This window comes from Staurois parvus, unplaced genomic scaffold (assembly GCF_062004578.1).
Source record: "Staurois parvus isolate SC_StPar_1 unplaced genomic scaffold, SC_StPar_1.0 ptg000218l, whole genome shotgun sequence".
NCBI classification, from domain to species: Eukaryota; Metazoa; Chordata; class Amphibia; order Anura; family Ranidae; genus Staurois; species Staurois parvus.
Window position 1 is genome coordinate 3,904,893 of NW_028318014.1, and position 18,478 is coordinate 3,923,370.

Below are 18,478 nucleotides of genomic sequence, written 5' to 3' on the forward strand. Positions count from 1 at the left end.
GACACTATGACAAATTTGACTTTGTGAAAACTATAAATATCTTGGAGGGTAAATATTATTCCTAATTTATGATCATTACTTTCTGGTATACCAATATTAAAATGTAACACCTTAACGAAAAGAGGTGTAGTGATATGTATAATGATCAAAATATTAGTCATACACATAGAGGACTGAAAAATAAATAAATATGTACAGTTGTGTTCAAAATAATAGCAGTGTGTTGAAAAAAGTGAATAAAGCTCAAAATTCTTCTAATAGCTTTTATTTCCATACACACAAATGCATTGGGAACACTACACATTCTATTCCAAATCAAAACATGAAGAAAAATATATCAAATTTGTGTTGTTCCTCTAAAAAAATTGAAGAAAAGTAAATATTAGACTGTTCAAAAAAATAGCAGTGTTTGTATTCTTCTTTACAAACTCAAACATTCACTATATAAACTGAAAAATGTTTGAAGATTTTGCTTTCCTTTGAATCACTTAATTAATATTTGGTTGTATAAGCACTGTTTCTGAGAACTGCTGTACATCTGTGTTGCATGGAGTCAACCAACTTCTGGCACCTGTGAACAGGTATTCCAGCCCAGGATGATTGGACTACATTCCACAGTTCTTCTCTATTTCTTGGTTTTGCCTCAGAAACTGCATTTTGATGTCACCCCACAAGTTTTCTATTGGATTAAGATCCAGGGATTGGGCTGGCCACTCCATAATGTCAATCTTGTTGGTCTGGAACCAAGATGTTGCACGTTTACTGGTGTGTTTGGGGTCGTTGTCTTGTTGGAACACCCATTTCAAGGGCATTTCCTCTTCAGCATAAGGCAGCATGACCTCTTCAAGTATTCTGATGTATTCAAACTGATCCATGATCCCTGGTATGCGATAAATAGGCCCAACACTGTAGTATGAGAAACATCCCCATATCATGATGCTTGCCCAACCATGCTTCACTGTCTTCACAGTGAACTGTGGCTTGAATTCAGTGTTTGGGGGTCGTCTGACAAACTGTCTCCGGCCACTAGACCCAAAAAGAACAATCTTACTTTCATCAGTCCACAAAATGTTGCGCCATTTCTCTTTAGGGCAGTCAATGTGCTCTTTGGCAAATTGTAACCTCTTCAGCACATGTCTTTTTTTCAACAGTGGGACTTTGTGGGGACTTCTTGCAGATAGCTTGGCTTCACATAGGCGTCTTCTAATTGTAACAGTACTCACAGGTAACTTTAGACCTTCTTTGATCTTCCTGGAGCTGATTGTTGGCTGAGTCCTTGTCATTTTGGCTATTCTTCTATCCATTCGAATGGCAGTTTTTCGCTTTCTTCCACGTCTTTCAGGTTTTGGTTGCCATTTTAAAGCATTTGTGATCATTTTAGCTGAGCAGCCTATCATTTTCTGCACTTCTTTATATGTTTTCTCCTCTCCAATCAACGTTTTAATCAAGGTATGCTGTTCTTCTGAACAATGTCTGGAACGACCCATTTTCCTCAGAATTTCAGAGAGAAATGCACTGTAACCAGCATGTACAACATTTGCTGCCTTCCTTCCTTAAATAAGGGCAATAATTGCCACCTGTTTTTCAAAGAATGAATGACCTCACTAATAGAACTCCACACTGCTATTATTTTGAACATGCCCCTTTCAATTAGTGATTCAGTTACACAGAATCAGCAGCATGCATGTCATGACTGTTGGGTCTCTTGGATTTCTATTAGTCTACCACACCTGCTAGTAAATTATTTGCCATGTAGAAATATCATTACTACCAAAAACAGTGATTGATCAGGTTAGTGATGTCTGACTGCTATTATTTTGAACACAACTGTGTGTGTGTGTGTGTGTGTGTATATATATATATATATATATATATATATATATATATATATATATACATTTGCATACTTAATTTCCAACACACTAAATATATAATGGGATTATACATAAACAACCCGTGTTAATATTCAGAAATCCTTTCTACACATGTAGCATTACTGCTCTCCTTGGGGCACCCAAAGGCGTCCTAGGTCTTAACAATCCTATAGTGTATACTGCAAATAAAACATTGCTGTGTGTTCAGGTATGGCTTGAAGAAAAGGTGGCAACCTTCGCTACTATGCCAGAAGAAAGCAGCAGTGGTTTATTAGGCGATTTCCTTTAAAAAATGCTCAGAAAGCATGGCAAATCGGCATTAAATATGCGGCAACATCACATATGCGTTTTTGCGGCGGATCAGTGTAAAAGTAGCCTAAGGCCCCTTACACCTGAGAGTTTTTGAAGTGCTTTTGTGTTAAAAACTCAAGAAAGATGTATGTTTTCACACTGGGGAATAGCGCTTGCGGTGTAAAAACTCCTGCTTGCAGCATCTTTGGAGCACGATTGTTTAGTTAAAAAAAAGCCCCAAAAACTGTGTTTTTGCGGCGGATCAGTGTGAAGTATATGCAGTGTTTTGCAGGCTCTAATTGTGTAAGGTGGCTTATTCATTTGTGTGGTGCTGTCAATGTACCAAACACAGAAAAAACTAGCCATGTCCTTTTATTCTCCTACACCACAACATGCAGGTGGTTCCTTTGCGATCCTATTAGTTTAAGCAAAAAAAGCCAGCTGTTATTTATACTGCAGAGCTCCTCATACTGTGTCTGGGCACACTCAGAAATAACCAAGCGACAACAGAAATGATGTCACTGGAGAGGCACACTCAGGGGATTGTGACAGGCAAGAGGCATGTGACAGCTGTGTAGGGAACACATCCAAACTGATCGTTCTGTCATTACTACATATTATCCAGTGTCCTGCATGTCATTTCATATGTAGACAGACATTCTTTTCCTCTTGATTGCATGTAGAAGTTTGCAATATTTATTTAAAAACATAACAAAACCGAGAGGTAAACCAAAAGGCATGCAATAAACAATGAGATTGCATTACAGATACAATAAGCTAGTGGGATATATTACAAAGGCACTTCTCTCCCAACAAAAATAGTGGATTATTATTATTATTTTTTTAGGTACATAAATAAAATCACGCCAGATCCAATATACCCCAATGTATGCAATATGTGTTATTCTGGTTGGCCACAAGGAGATGTTCATGTAATGGCTAATGATTACATTAGAAAGAAAAGAAAGGGTTCTTTTGGCATGGCGATAAAGTATAACTAAAGACAAGACTTTTTTAAATTTAGTTTTAGACAGAGTTAGAATGCATGTCAGTTTTTATTGCTGTTTACCATTATCATTGAGCCCTGGTTCATGCTGATGCGGAATTCGAAGCATTTTCTGTGCCAATTCCGCACCGCATCAGAATCGCACCCCGTTCACGCGAACTGCTGCGGTTGTGTATGTTAAGTTAACAATACCCAGAAACGCGGTGCAATGTGCAGAATCGAATCGCATAGGTGTGAATACCCATGCGATCCGATTCTAGTGCGGTCAAAAAAAAAGGTCCTGCACCTTTTCTGCAATGTGCAGAATTGGATCGCATAGGTGTGAATATCCATGCGATCTGATTCTAGTGCGGTCAAAAAAAAAGGTCCTGCACCTTTTCTGCAATGTGCAGAATTGGATTGCATAGGTGTGAATACCCATGCGATCCGATTCTAGTGCGGTAAAAAAAAAGGGTCCTGCACCTTTTTGGTTCGGGTGCGGTGCAATTAGAGCCATACAAAATGTATGGCTCCAATCGCACCACACACAAATTGCATGTGATTTGCACAGGAATGCGGTGCGGTTCCTGTGCGAGTCACATGCGATATACCGCACCGCATGTATGTGAACCCAGGCAGAAAGTGAAAGTTTAAAAAATCCCAAGTTTTGGGTTGTCCTCAGAAAAGTAATAGAGGGGAAATATTCCAATAGGGACATTAGGTCCCCAAGGATTTCCTCTCACTTCCTGTTTGGCTATGGGACAGAGGCACAGATGGTGGAAAAATATTCCAATAGGGGTATACCCCCTCTTGCCCTATCCAAAGTTTTAAAAACATTTTTCCTATTCGTCTGCTTTAAAGATTTAGGCAGAGAATACTTTATAATGGTGTATGAATTTGTTTCTTTTTTGTGCTACATGAATTACTGTGACAACTTACCTGTATAATACGATTTTTTGGAACTGTGCTTCATTGTACCCAATGTCCTGAGCAGCTCAGTCGGTGTATACCTAGAGGGACAACTTCCAATGGGCCTTTTCGTTGTAGGAAATGGGGCAAAGAGTGAAAAAGAGAGCAAAATGTCACAGCGCAATAGTTTTTAACCACTTGCCCTCCAGAGGATTTGCCCCCCCCCTCTGCCCAGGCCATTTTTTGCATTACAGCGCTGCGTTACTTTAACTAACAATTGTGTGGTTATGCAACGCTGCACCCAAATGAAATTTTCATCCTTTTTTCCCATGAATAGAGCTTTCCTTTGGTGGTATTTGATCGCCTGTGTGTTTTTTATTTTTTCTGCTATAAAAAAAAGGCCAAAAGACAATTTTGAGAAAAAAACAGTATTTTTGACTTTTTTGCTATTAAACACTGTTGCACTTTGAATGACAACTGTGCGGTCATGCAACACTGTACCCATATGAAATTTTTATAATTTTTTTCACACAAATAGAGCTTTCTTTTGGTGGTATTTAATCACCACTGAGATTTTTATTTTTTGTTAAATAAAACAAAAAATACCTGAAACTTTTGAAAAATATATGCACTTTTCTTCGTTTCTGTTATAAAATTTTGCAAATAAATACTGTACTGTATATGATAAAACAGCTGCTCCAGGCTGATCCATAAACAGCTAGCCCAAATCAAACCCTCCACACATGTGTGGTCCTCTATCTCCTCTGTCTCATCTGACCTCACAGCTACTGTGACAGGGGAGGGAGAGTGCATGCAAGGGGGTTTGATTTGTCTAGGATTGACTTAGCAATATTCTAATAATAAGGCAGAATGGAATGATGCCATCTCTATAAATAGATTGCAACATGCTTGTTCCATAAATAGTTTGCACCTGCTTGACCTATAAATAGAGTGCGTCCAGTTTGTTCTATTAATACATTGCACCTGTTTGTTCTTTAAATAGATTGCACCCAACTTTTTCTGTAAATCGATTGCACCTTGCTTGTTCTAACAAAAGACTGCATCCAGCTTGTTCTATAGATTGTATCACGCTTGTTTTAGAGGCTTTCCTGAAGCTTTAAAGGGTTAGTTCACCTTTGCCAAAAATCTGCCTATGCGGGTAGGAGGTGCCTGTAGATAAAAACAAACTGTACAGCTCTGACTAAAGTAATGCTGGCCATACATGAGCCATTACTGCTCACCCCCATCATCACAGGAGCAAGCTTTCAAACCTTTGCAAATGTGTGGTCCACTTTCTCCTCTGTCTTTACATCACTGACCTCAGAGGTACTGCAACGGTGGGGGTTGAACCAGCTGGGTGTGCCTTAGCAATGTCCTAGCAACAAGTCAGGACAGGAAGATGTCGTCTCTGGGAGTTTTCTCCCACCAAGTTTCAGGAGGCACATAAATGGCCTACACCTAAAGAAAAAGCATTTTTTGACCAAAGCTGCACAGTTTATTTTCATTTACAGGCAACCTTTGCCTGAATAGGCAATTTTTTTTAGTAAAGGTGAACTGTTTAAGGCTACATTCAGACAACTGAATTTCCATGGCTAGTTGACTGCATGCCACCTCTGGTCCCAACAACACTCTGTGATATGGCCCGTACAAATTGGACAACCTGCGGCCAATTTGTGTGCAGACAAAACTCAGCAGAAACGCCAACTGTGGAGACACAGTGACTGTGTCCAAGGTTGGTATTGGCATGTAGCCACTCGGATGAACTTTTATTTGCCAACGGCAGGTGGTCGCAAATGTGTGCAGACTGTGTTTACAACCACCAGCAAGAATCTGCTGATTCTTGCTCACAGCCACACATATTAGCCTGAAGCTGTACTTAGTTTATTCGCTCCTGCTAATCTTCTTCTTCCTACCCTCCTTTAGAAAATTGCAAAAAAGTAAATGTAAATTAATTTTTTTTTTTTGTGGGGGGGGGGGGATTTATGTAGCAGAACACAACCTATCCTTCTGCCTTTCTGGCCTAGGCCAATTGATAATCACCTTCAACACAGTGTAGCGCCATCAGGGGGCTGGCTACTAAGACGCGGAAGAGAAACCTGTGCAATGGCTTTCGATGGGTGACAGTAAGACAGCGCTGGATTCACTGGGCGGGTGATTCTGGATTCTCTAGGCTCATGAGTATGTTATTTCATCTCACACCAGCAGACCAAGTAGAGTCTAGTACACATGATCAGAAAACCATATGAAAATTACCGCTTTCGGCAATCGTACGATAATCTGATCGTTAGTACACAGCTTTCGTCCATAAATGATTTGAAGGGACAAGCACGAAAAGTTTTCTTGTACAATACCAGATTGTACGATTTTTGTTTAACCTTTTTGCGTAGGTGCCTCCCGGCACTTTAAGAGTTTCAGAAGCCGGGAGGCAGGTGGGGTTTTAGGGTCATGTAACCGTTGCCGTCATGGCGGTCACATGATCGGAAAAGGTCCCGATCGAAAGAGGAGATAGGGACCTTTTTGTGAGTCATGGATATATGTGCTCGGAGTGCGCAGGGCGCGCGCTCTCAGCACATGTATTTTCTAATTGCACGCAAATATGCGGCCGCTCGGTGTCAAGGCCCAGATGCCGAGAGGCCGCATATTTGCGTGCGATCGGCGTCAAGGGGTTAATCAGTACAGCTTTCATCTGAAATACAATATAGATACATTACATCACTTCCATATTTTCTTTCTGTCATACAGGAATTTTTGTAGCTTTAGTAACCTCTTCACTTTCAATATCAGACTAGCATGCAGAAAAAAAACGCACAATCATTCGTCCGATATTCTCATTGTGTCTACGGGGTTTAAGATTAAAATTAAACATGAAGGAGTAATGTTCCTCTTTAGTTGTGTTCATTTATATATACACTGTAATAGAGAGTTCAGTTTGATGTGGAGTTGGCTTTTCTGATTTAATGTGTCATTTGTGTAAATGTAGCTTCTTATTTGAACAAAGCCTTCTTGTGGAGCAACGGTCGTGCTGGGAAGAGAAAGTGAAAGTGAGCTGTAGCTGGGTTTCAGGAAGCTGCGGAGTGTGCTATGGTGGCTCGTGTTTTCCAGAGCAATGTGAAGGCCTTCATGTCTGCAGCGTGAGAGTCCTATAGTTCTACATTGTAATATCCATCTTCCCTGCTAACCTCTACTATTCAGGTATGTTGGGGGCTTTTGTCATGTGTCTGGGATGATCATGTCACTGAAATACTTAGTAACAGCTGTTAGAATCATTTTCCTTTAAGATGATCATTCATTAAATATTGTCAGATATGAATTAGTTTCTATTTTACATATGCAAGAAACAACATGAGGCCCTTTTGGTGGTCTTCAGTGTGTTTCTGTTTTGTAAAATGTTTTACAGTCTCTACCATGAAAAGTGTCCAAGGTACATAATCAGAATATACAGCTCTGCTGCTTTGTGGGGAACACTTTCTTTGAAGGGTGACCTTCCTCTGTTCGTTTACCCTCAGGTTCACCATCTGCATGGAGTTTGTATATTCTTTATGGGTCACACTATTAGCTCCCTCTGGGTCAGGATTTGGTTTTATGAACACTATAAAGCTTTGTGAGTTCGATCTGCAGTAAAACATTGACTAAAATAAGACATTTATTAAGCAATCAGAATCATATTCAGTGTCCAGTATAAGAATTCACATTTCAGTTTACTGCAGATCAGAGGATCGTTGACTATACTTGTTGTTTTTTTATTACTGACCGTTGTGCATGCTCTTTGCAAAATGAATCAGATAACTAAAGTTATTGCAGATGCATGCAGTATGACTGATTTATAGGAAGCAAGAGGTTACTTTGAGTTTATTTCTGTGTAGGCCGCAATGACTTGTGTCTTTATGAAACCTTGGATCAAATTCTGAACATATTTTCTTTATAAAATCGGAAATTTTGTAATCCGATGGTGCCACCTTTGATTTCGAAATACGATCACCCAAGCCTTCAATTTTACCTCATGTTGCTAAAGTAAAGAATTTTCATGGCTGGGAATCTTCTTTTCTTTCCAGGTCACAGTTCATGCTCATTTCTTTTTCAGTTATACAGGTGAAAACATACAGGTGTACTGTAAAAAAAAAGAGGGAGAAAAAAATATATGTGCTTGTGTGTGTATTATATTTATAATGTGTGTGTGTGTGTATGTATATATGTAATATACAGGTGAAACTGGAAAAATTAGAATATCGTGCAAAAGTTCATTTTATTTCAATAATATAACTTAAAAGGTGAAACTAATATATGAGATAGACTCATTACATGCAAAGCAAGATAGTTCAAGCTGTGATTTGTCATAATTGTGATGATTATGGCTTACAGCTCATGAAAACCCCAAATCCACAATCTCAGAAAATTAGAATATTACATGCAATCAATAAAACAAGGATTGTACATAGAACAATATTGGACCTCTGAAAAGTATAAGCATGCATATGTACTCAGTACTTGGTTTTGGCCCCTTTTGCAGCAATTACTGCCTCAATGCGGCGTGGCATGGAAGCTATCAGCCTATGGCACTGCTGAGGTGTTATGGAAGACCAGGATGCTTCAATAGCGGCCTTCAGCTCTTCTGCATTGTTCAGTCTCATGTCTCTCATCTTTCTCTTGGCAATGCCCCATTCTCTATGGGGTTCTCTATGGGGTTCAGGTCAGGCGAGTTTGCTGGCCAATCAAGCACAGTAATCCCACGGTCATTGAACCAGGTTTTGGTGCTTTTGGCAGTGTGGGCCGGTGCCAAGTCCTGCTGGAAAATGAAGTCAGCATCCCCATAAAGCTTGTCTGCAGAAGGAAGCATGAAGTGCTCCAAAATCTCCTGGTAGACAGCTGCGTTGACCCTGGACTTAATGAAGCACAGTGGACCAACAGCAGCAGATGACATGGCTCCCCAAATCAACACAGACTGTGGAAACTTCACACTGGACTTCAAGCATCTTGCAGGGTGTGCCTCTCCATTCTTCCTCCATACTCTGGGTCCTTGGTTTTCAAATGAGATGCAAAAGTTTCTCTCATCAGAAAAGAGGACTTTGGACAGCTGAGCAACAGACCAGGTCTGTTTTTCTTTAGCCCAGGTAAGACGCTTCTGACGTTGTTTGTTGTTCAGGAGCGGCTTGACAAGAGGAATACGACATTTGAAGCCCATGTTCAGGATCCGACTGTGTGTGGTGGCTCTTGATGCACTGACTCCAGCCTCAGTCCACTCCTTGTGAAAGTCCCCAACACTTTTGAATGGCCTTTTCCTGACAATCATCTCCAGGCTGTAGTCATCCCTGCTGCTTGTGCACCTTTTTCTTCCACACTTTTCCCTTCCACATAACTTTCTATTAATATGCTTTGATACAGCACTTTGGGAACATCCAACTTCTTTTGCAATTACCTTTTGAGGCTTTCCCTCCTTATGGAGGGTGTCAATGATGGTTTTCTGCACAACTGTTAGGTCAGCAGTCTTTCCCATGATTGTGATTCCTACTGAACCAGACTGAGAGACCATTTAAAGGCTCACGAACCCTTTGCAGGTGTTATGGCTTAATTAGCTGATTAGAGTGGGACACTTTGAGCCTAGAATATTGCACCTTTTCACAATATTCTAATTTTCTGAGATTGTGGATTTGGGGTTTTCATGAGCTGTAAGCCATAATCATCACAATCACGGCTTGAACTATCTTGCTTTGCATGTAATGAGTCTATCTCCTATATTAGTTTCACCTTTTAAGTTGCATTACTGAAATAAATGAACTTTTGCACGATATCTAATTTTTCGAGTTTCACAAGTATTTCTTGAATGATTCTCAAATCAATGATTAGAAATTCATTTGTTTTTTTCAAAAAATTCCAACATGCTCGATCACTCAAATTCGATGGTCGCGTGCAAATCGGCCAATGTTGCGGTCCACTAATCGTGCGAAATTCAAACGAAAATTCTTAGTTACCATTTTCTGAAGAAAATTCTTTCGGAGTTTGACCCATGTATGCATAAGTCAGCAATATCTACACTTTTAATATGTAGATATATTGGGGGGGATATACTAATACTGAAGCACTCAGAGTCTGTTGCAGCTGTGCATGGTGGCCAATCGGCTTCTAACTTCAGCTTGTTCAATTAAGTTTTGACAATAAAACCTGGAAGCTGATTGGTTTCTATGCAGAATGCACCAGATTTTGCACGCTCCTGTTTTAGTACATCTCCCCTATTGTGTAGGTTTAATCATCATGCTATAAAATGTACTGGAAATCCACAGCACTTTTTATTACTAAATGCAGGTGGGGGTCTCTGTGCTGTGTCTTTTTCACAGCTGTTGTAAATAATCGTTATGATGTGTCTCATGTATTTATTTCATGCGGTATTACTTATTATCATGCAGTATTTTCCTGATTGCAGTATTTCAGAAAATAGTGCATTATGGTCACTAGATGGAGCTGATGATTACAGGATATAAAATACTAGACATATTACATGGATATTTGCAATGCCTGTGCAAGTGTGGAGACATACGCACAACAAAATGTGTGGGTGTATATACTGTGTGTGTGTGTATATATATATATATGTGTGTGTGTGTGTATATATGTATGTATGTATATGTATGTATATGTGTATATATATATGTATGTATATATATATATATATATATATATATATATATATATATATGTATATACAGTTGCAAGAAAAAGTATGTGAACCCCTTGGGATTACGTGGAGTTTTGCATGAATTGGGCATAAAATGTGCTCTGAACGTCATCTAAGTCACAACAATAGCAGAACACAGTCTGCTGAACATAATACTACACAAACATTAGATGTTGCCATGGTTTAATTGCACATAACATGTAAACATTCACAGTGCAGGGAGGAAAAAGTATATGAACCTTTGGACTTAATAACTGGTTGACCCTCCTTTGGCAGCAATAACCTCAACCAAACGTTTCCTGTAGTTGCAGATCAGACCTGCACAACGATCTGGAGTCATTCTGGACCACTCCTCTTCACAAAACTGTTTCAGTGTAGCAATATTCTTGGGATTTCTGGTGTGAATCGCTCTCCTAAGGTCATGCCACAGCATTTCAATCGGGTTGAGGTCAGGACTCTGACTGGGCCACTCCAGAAGGCGTATTCTGTGCTGTTGCAGCCATTGTTTTGTTGAATTACTTGCATGCTTTGGGTCATTGTCCTGTTGCATCACCCATCCTCTGCGGAGCCTCAGTTGGTGGACAGATGGTCGTATGTTTTCCTGCAAAATGTTTGGATAAACTCTGGAATTCATTTTCCCATCAATGACAACAATCCGTCCAGGCCCTGAGGCAGCAAAGCAGCCCCAAACCATGATGCTCCCTCCGCCATGTTTTACAGTGGGGATGAGGTGTTGATGTTGGTGTGCTGTGCCTTTTTTTCTCCACACATAGTGTTGTGTGTTCTTCCCAAACAACTCAATCTTGGTTTCATCTGTCCACAGTATATTCTGCCAGTAGTGCTGTGGAACATCCAGGTGCTCTTTTGCAAACTTCAAAGGTGCTGCAATCTTCTTTTTGGACAGCAATGGCTTCCTCCGTGGTGTCCTCCCATGTACTCCATTCTTGTTTAATGTTTTCCTTATTGTAGATGTGTCAACAAAAATGTTAGCATGTGCCAGAGATTTCTGTAGGTCTTTAGCTGACACTCTGGGATTCTTCTTTACCTCATGCAGCATTCTGAGCTGTGCTCTTGCAGTCATTTTTACAGGACAACCACGCCTAGGGAGAGTAGCAACAGTGCTAAACTTTCTCCATTTGTAGACAGTCTGTCTTACCGTGGACACATGAACATCAAGGCTTTTGGAGATACTTTTGTAACCCTTTCCAGCTTCATGCAAGTCAACAGTTCTTGATCGTAGGTCTTCTGAGAGCTCTTTTCTGCGAGGCATGGTTCACATCAGACAGTGCTTCTTCAAACCAGTAAACCCAAAACAGGTGTGTGTTTTTTAAGGGCAGGACAGCTGTCAGCAACACATACAATATCATCACACTGATTGGAGTCAAGGTTGGCTCACTCCTGGCTCCAATTAGCTCTGGGAGAAGTCATTAAGCTAGGGCCTCACATACTTTTTCCTCCCTGCACTGTGAATGTTTACATGTTATGTGCAATTAACCATGGCAACCTCTAATGTTTGTGTAGTATTATGTTCAGCAGACTGTGTTCTTCTATTGTTGTGACTTAGATGATGTTCAGAGCACATTTTATGCCCAATTCATGCAAAACTCCACGTAATCCCAAGGGGTTCACATACTTTTTCTTGCAACTGTATATGTGTGTGTGTATGCATGTATATGTGTACATACACACATATATATATATATCCACATACACACTATATTGCCAAAAGTATTGGGACACCGCTTCAAATCATTGGATTCAGGTGTTCCAATCACCTCCATGGCCACAGGCGTATAAAACCAAGCACCTAGGCATGCAGACTGCTTCTACAAACGTATGTGAAATAATGGGTCCCTTTTAGGAACTCAGTGAATTCAAGCGTGGTACCGTGATAGGTTGTCAGCTGTGCTATAAGTCCATCCATGAAATTTCTTTGCTACTAAATATTCCACGGTCAACTGATAGTGGTATTATAATAAAGTGGAAGCAACTGGGAACAATAGGAACTTGTAAAATGACAGAGCGGGGTCAGCGCATGCTGAAGAACACAGCGCTCAGAAGTCACCTATTGTCTGCAGAGTCAATAGCTAAAGACCTCCAAACTTAATGTGGCTTTCAGATTAGCACAACAACAGTGCATAGAGAGCTTCATGGAATGGGTTTCCATGGGCGAGCAGCTGCATCCAAGCCTTACATCACCAAGTGCAATACAAAGTGTTGGATGCTGGAGTGACGAATCACGCTTCTCTCTCTGGCAATCCGATAGATGTGTCTGGGTTTGGCAGTTGCCAGGAGAAATGTACTTGCCTGACTGCATTGTGCCAAATGTAAAGTTTGGTGAAGGGGGGATTATGGTGTGGGGTTGTTTTTCAGGGGTTGGGCTTGGCCCCTTAGTTCCAGTGAAAGGAACTCTCAAGGTGTCAGCATGCCAAGATATTTTGGCCAATTTCATGCTCACAACTTTGTGGGAACAGTTTGGCGATGGCCCCTTCCTGTTCCAACATGACTACGCACCAGTGCACAAAGCAAGGTTCATAAAGACATGGATGAGCGAGTTTGGGGTGGAGGAACGTGACTGGCCTGCACAGAGTCCTGACCTCAACCCGATAGAATACCTTTGGGATGAATTAGAGCAGAGACTGGGAGCCAGGCCTTCTCATCTGACATCAGTGCCTGACCTCACAAATGTGCTTCTGGAAGAATGGTAAAACATTCCCATAGACACTACTAAACCTTGTGGGCAGCCTTCCCAGAAGAGTTGAAGCTGTTATAGCTGCAAAAGGTGGGCAAACTCAATATTTAACCCTATGAAGTAAGACTGGGATTCTATCAAAGTTCATGTGTGTGTGTAAAGGCAGGCATCCCAATATAGTGTGTATATATATGTGTGTGTGTGTGTGTGTGTTTGTATATATACAGTCATGGCCGAAATTGTTGGCACCCTTGATATTTTTCCTGAAAATCAAGTATTTCACACAAAAAAGGTATTGCATTAACACATGTTTTGCTATACACATGTTTATTCCCTTTGTATGTATTGGAACAAATATAAAACAGAGGCAGAAAAGCAAATATGACATAATGTCACACAAAACCCCAAAAATGGGCTGGACAAAAGTATTGGCACCCTTAACTTAATATTTGGTTGCACACCCTTTGGAAAACATAACTGAAATCAGTCGCTTCCTATAACCATCAATAAGCTTCTGACACCTCTCACCCGGAATTTTGGACCACTCTTCCTTTGCAAACAGCTCCAGGTCTCTCTTATTGGAAGGACACCTTTTCCCAACAGCAATTTTAAGATCTCTCCACAGGTGTTCAATGGGATTTAGATCTGGGCTCATTGCTGGCCACTTCAGAACTCTCCAGCGCTTCTTTGCCATCCATTTCTGAGTGCTTTTTGACGTATGTTTGGGGTCATTGTCCTGCTGGAAGACCCAGGATCTTGGACGCAAACCCAGCTTTCTGACACTGGGCCCTACAGTGCGACCCAAAATCCTTTGGTAATCCTCAGATTTCATGATGCCTTGCACACAGTCAAGGCACCCAGTGCCAGAGGCAGCAAAACAACCCCAAAACATCATTGAACCTCCACCATATTTTACCGTAGGTACTGTGTTTTGTTCTTTGTAGGCCTCATTCCGTTTTCGGTAAACAGTAGAATGATGTGCTTTACCGAAAAGCTCTATCTTGGTCTCATCTGTCCACAAGACGTTTTCCCAGAAGGCTTTTGGCTTACTCAAGTACATTTTGGCAAACTGTAGTCTTGCTTTTTTATGTCTCTGTGTCAGCAGTGGGGTCCTCCTGGGTCTCCTGCCATAGCGTTTCATTTCATTTAAATGTCGACGGATAGTTCGCGCTGACACTGATGCTCCCTGAGCCTGCAGGACAGCTTGAATGTCTTTGGAACATGTTTGGGGCTGCTTATCCACCATCCGGACTATTCTGCGTTGCAATCTTTCATCAATTTTCCTCATCCGTCCACGACCAGGGAGATTAGCTACAGTGCCATGGGTTGCAAACTTCTTGATAATGTTGCGCACTGTGGACAAAGGCAAATCTAGTTCTCTGGAGATGGACTTGTAACCTTGAGATTGTTGATATTTTGCCACAATTTTGGTTCTCAGGTCCTCAGACAGTTCTCGTCTCCTCTTTCTGTTGTCCATGCTTAGTGTGGCACAGACAGACACACAATGCAAAGGTTAAGTGAACGTCTCTCCTTTTTATCTGCTTTCAGGTGTGATTTCTATATTGCCCACACCTGTTACTTGCCCCAGGTGAGTTTACAGGAGCATCACATGCTTGTAACATTCTTATTTATCCGCAGTTGTGAAAGGGTGCCAATACTTTTGTCCAGCCCATTTTTGGAGGTTTGTGTGACATTATGTCGAATTTGCTTTCTTTCCTCCCTTTTTTTGTTTTGTCCCAATACACACAAAGGGAATAAACATGTGTATAGCAAAACATGTGTTAATGCAATACGTTTCGTGAGAAATACATGATTTCCTGGAGAAATATCAAGGGTGCCAACAATTTCGGCCATGACTGTATATATGTATATATTGTAAAGGACACCAGAGATGGGTCCTGGATGGGACATATGTGTCCCATTGGTTTGAGTTGTGGTCCCTTTAAGTGGTAAAGATAAGAGACATTTTAAGAATACTCAGGGGTTCTCACTTATGCAAAGTGAGGGGTTCCAGGGTGGCCCGGTTAGAAAGAAGAAAACAGATTTGACAGTTTTCTCAGGATTGGTAAGTCCCAATATGAGACCTGGAATTCAGAGGCTTAGAGAGATTTTTGGGTAGAAAAGAGCATTCGGCCCTGATTATGAGAATTTTGGGCTTGTAAGGATTAGCCTGCTTGTGAGAGAAAACCGAAAAAAGCACAAAACTGTCAGCAGCTGTCCATGAGGGGTGAGGTTCGGCAGAACATGCTTGTGAGGAAAAGCTATATGCTGTTTATTGCTGAAACACTGTTGGCTATGATGACCCCACGAAGGAGGCAGGGACTCTATAGCCCTGTTAAAGGACAGGTTTTACTGGCAAGCCAAAGGTTTTTAAAAGTCCGGAGCTTTTACAAAGTCAGCTGGCTGGTGGTCTGAAATCCCTGTAATATATATATATATATATATATATATATATATATATATAATTATTAATAAATAATGAATATAGATCATAGATGCTATTTCTCTCTCCGTTATTTCTCTTTTATTGTTTCTCATTGTGTCCCAAATTTCTAGGTTCAAAGTGGGCTGCTGCCTCAATCCAAGCTAGTCATTTTCACCCAACAGGCAATATAACCATGAACAGTCTGTTTTACGCTGGACTTTTCTACTTGTCATGGACCGTTTACTCGGTGTCATCTGTGGCAATCAGTGCTGGGGACGTGGACAGTTCTAATAATGTCTTTCCATGGAACACTCTTAGGTTACCAAATTACGTAATTCCTCTGCACTATGACCTTCTTATAAACCCAAATCTAACCACACTCGCCTTCAGTGGCCTGGCTATGGTCACCATTGTTGTCACACAGCCTACCAAATCCATCATCCTGCACAGCAAACATTTGAAGATTACAAAGACTGGCATTGAGAGTAAAGTGGGAAGTAACCTGGTACAGCAAGATGTACTACTGCTGGAACATCCTGCAAGTGAGCAGATTGCACTACAACCTACCGACGCCTTGAATCCTGGGAAAAACTATACTTTGTACATTGAGTACAATGGCTACCTTTCAGAAAGCTTCCATGGGTTTTATAAAAGTACCTACAAAACTCCAGATGGAGAAGTCAGGTATATATGTGTTTCCAATTACATGCATGAGCTATTAGATGAAAAAGCAATTCTTTACTTTACTTTCCAATACATACAGTAAACTGCTGACAATATAGAAATATTCCAGTTATAAGCAATTCACTGGTGCTTGAACTCTGTCCAGTCTGTCAACTTGAAAAACAGTATTTACAACGCTGTGCTGCCATCTTGCCCTTCACATAGTTTAGAGAAGGAGAAACCAGACAGTAAGAGATGGAGATGTAGATTAACTGCCTACCTCTCACAGTCAAAAAATGCGTATCGGTAGTAGATTTTCATAGCAGATGAGAGCAATCTGCTTAGACTGCACATTATGGGAAATGAAGGAGCACTTTGAAAAAACTTAGGGAATGGAAACATTTATTTTAAAGAGACCTTGTCACCAGACCATTGATTTCAACAACAATCTTCCCATGTGATTATACAGTTTGTGCATCTGACATATATTTATGTCATTTGTTTGTAAAAGCCTTCCTTGTGAAAAAATATGCAAAAGCCCTGAGACTGCTGCTGGGCTTACACCATTCTGCATTTAATGTCAGTAGCCCCAGAGGACTCAAGTCTGCTTTGCTGCCCCCCCCCCCCAGCAACTACATAAAAAGGTTATATAGGGAGAAGAGGGGAGGGGCGTAGGAGCTAGGCCTGCACAGAGCACAGACAGTAATTAGACACTCCCAGAAGAGGGGGGGGGGCTATGATATGGTAGAAAAGAGGGGAAACACTGGCTGTGCTAGGAAATTGACTCTTCTTGAAGAAATCAGATTTGGAGATGAGTGAAAAATATTTTATTAAAGGAAAATGCTGCTACATTACTAATACTTGGTTTTTCTGTTGGTGACAGGGCCTCTTTAACAAATTAATCTGCACTAATTTACAAAAAATAAGCACAGAAAGCAAGACAAAATAGAAAACAAATACCCATAGCAACTAATATTGGTTAATTATTAAGATTGTAGCTTAATAAATTGGGCTGGAGTTCCACTTTAAACTATATAGATTGGTGTTAAAACCAGCTCCAGTGTGTATAAAGTGGAATTCCTCCCCAAACGTTTTGTTTTGTTTGTTTGAGTGGTAAAGGGTTAGAACCTCTATTAAGTTTTTGTTGCTCTCCATTGGGGATATATTTTCTTGCCTCCAGTTCTGGTAACCTTTGGGGCCATTGAGAGCAAGTGACACTCAATGATATCTTTATTCTCCAAAAATAATCCATGCCAATCCACTACCTAATGGCTTTGTAATCTATATTTTATCAAATCGTTTCTTACTGTGTTTCTTTTCTGCCTCCTTGTAACATCCTCCATGAGCTCCCAAACCTCTCCTTTTTCTTCACTTCCATTTGTTTGGAGCGAGCTGGGTATGTTAGTTATACCTCTCTGTGCACACTACAAATTCCATAGTTCATAGTAAGCAAGAAAGTGTGGCTATGTTTGTACATACAGTGGGACCATGGAGAACAAATGTAGCCACCCTTTAACAGGAAGTTGCATCACCACAGCAGGAAAAAAAAAAGGATATTGAAAGAAGCTGGGAGCAATAGAAGGTATTTTTTTAGGTCAGGAACACATGTTCAAATAGATTTTATTTTCTTAAACCACAGTTTAGTGTCACTTTAATGCCATGCAGAGTATTTTTTCTACTTGTTAGTATTGGCCCTACTCAGGGGCAGATTGACAATTTGGCAACTCGGGCACTGCCCGAGGGCCCGGGGTCAGTAGGGGGCCCCATGAGATGCCCCTGGTACCTTTTTCATAGGCTTTTTTGAGTTTGGGCAAGGACACGGGCCCCATTATCCCCTATTGCCCGGGGGCCCCATGAGTTGTCAGTCCGTCCCTGACCCTACATACAATATAGTTCTCAGTTCCAAACTAGGAGTATACCTAGGCTGCAGTGAATTATACACAGATTAGATCTAATTAGCCCCACTAAAATA

General features: G+C 40.7%; 1 protein-coding gene across 4 annotated transcripts in view; it reads left to right on the forward strand.

The window, feature by feature from the left end:
• The window catches only part of ERAP1 (endoplasmic reticulum aminopeptidase 1), an 84,909-nt gene that overhangs the window by 20,085 nt on the left and 46,346 nt on the right, over nt 1-18,478 (forward strand). For all 4 annotated transcript variants that reach the window (XM_089679124.1, XM_089679127.1, XM_089679125.1 and 1 more), the window contains 2 exons: nt 7,040-7,251; nt 15,975-16,527. In XM_089679124.1, the coding sequence (XP_089535250.1) occupies nt 16,037-16,527 (491 nt within the window). In that variant the 5' untranslated portion in view covers nt 7,040-7,251; nt 15,975-16,036. The remainder of the gene's footprint in view (nt 1-7,039; nt 7,252-15,974; nt 16,528-18,478) is intronic.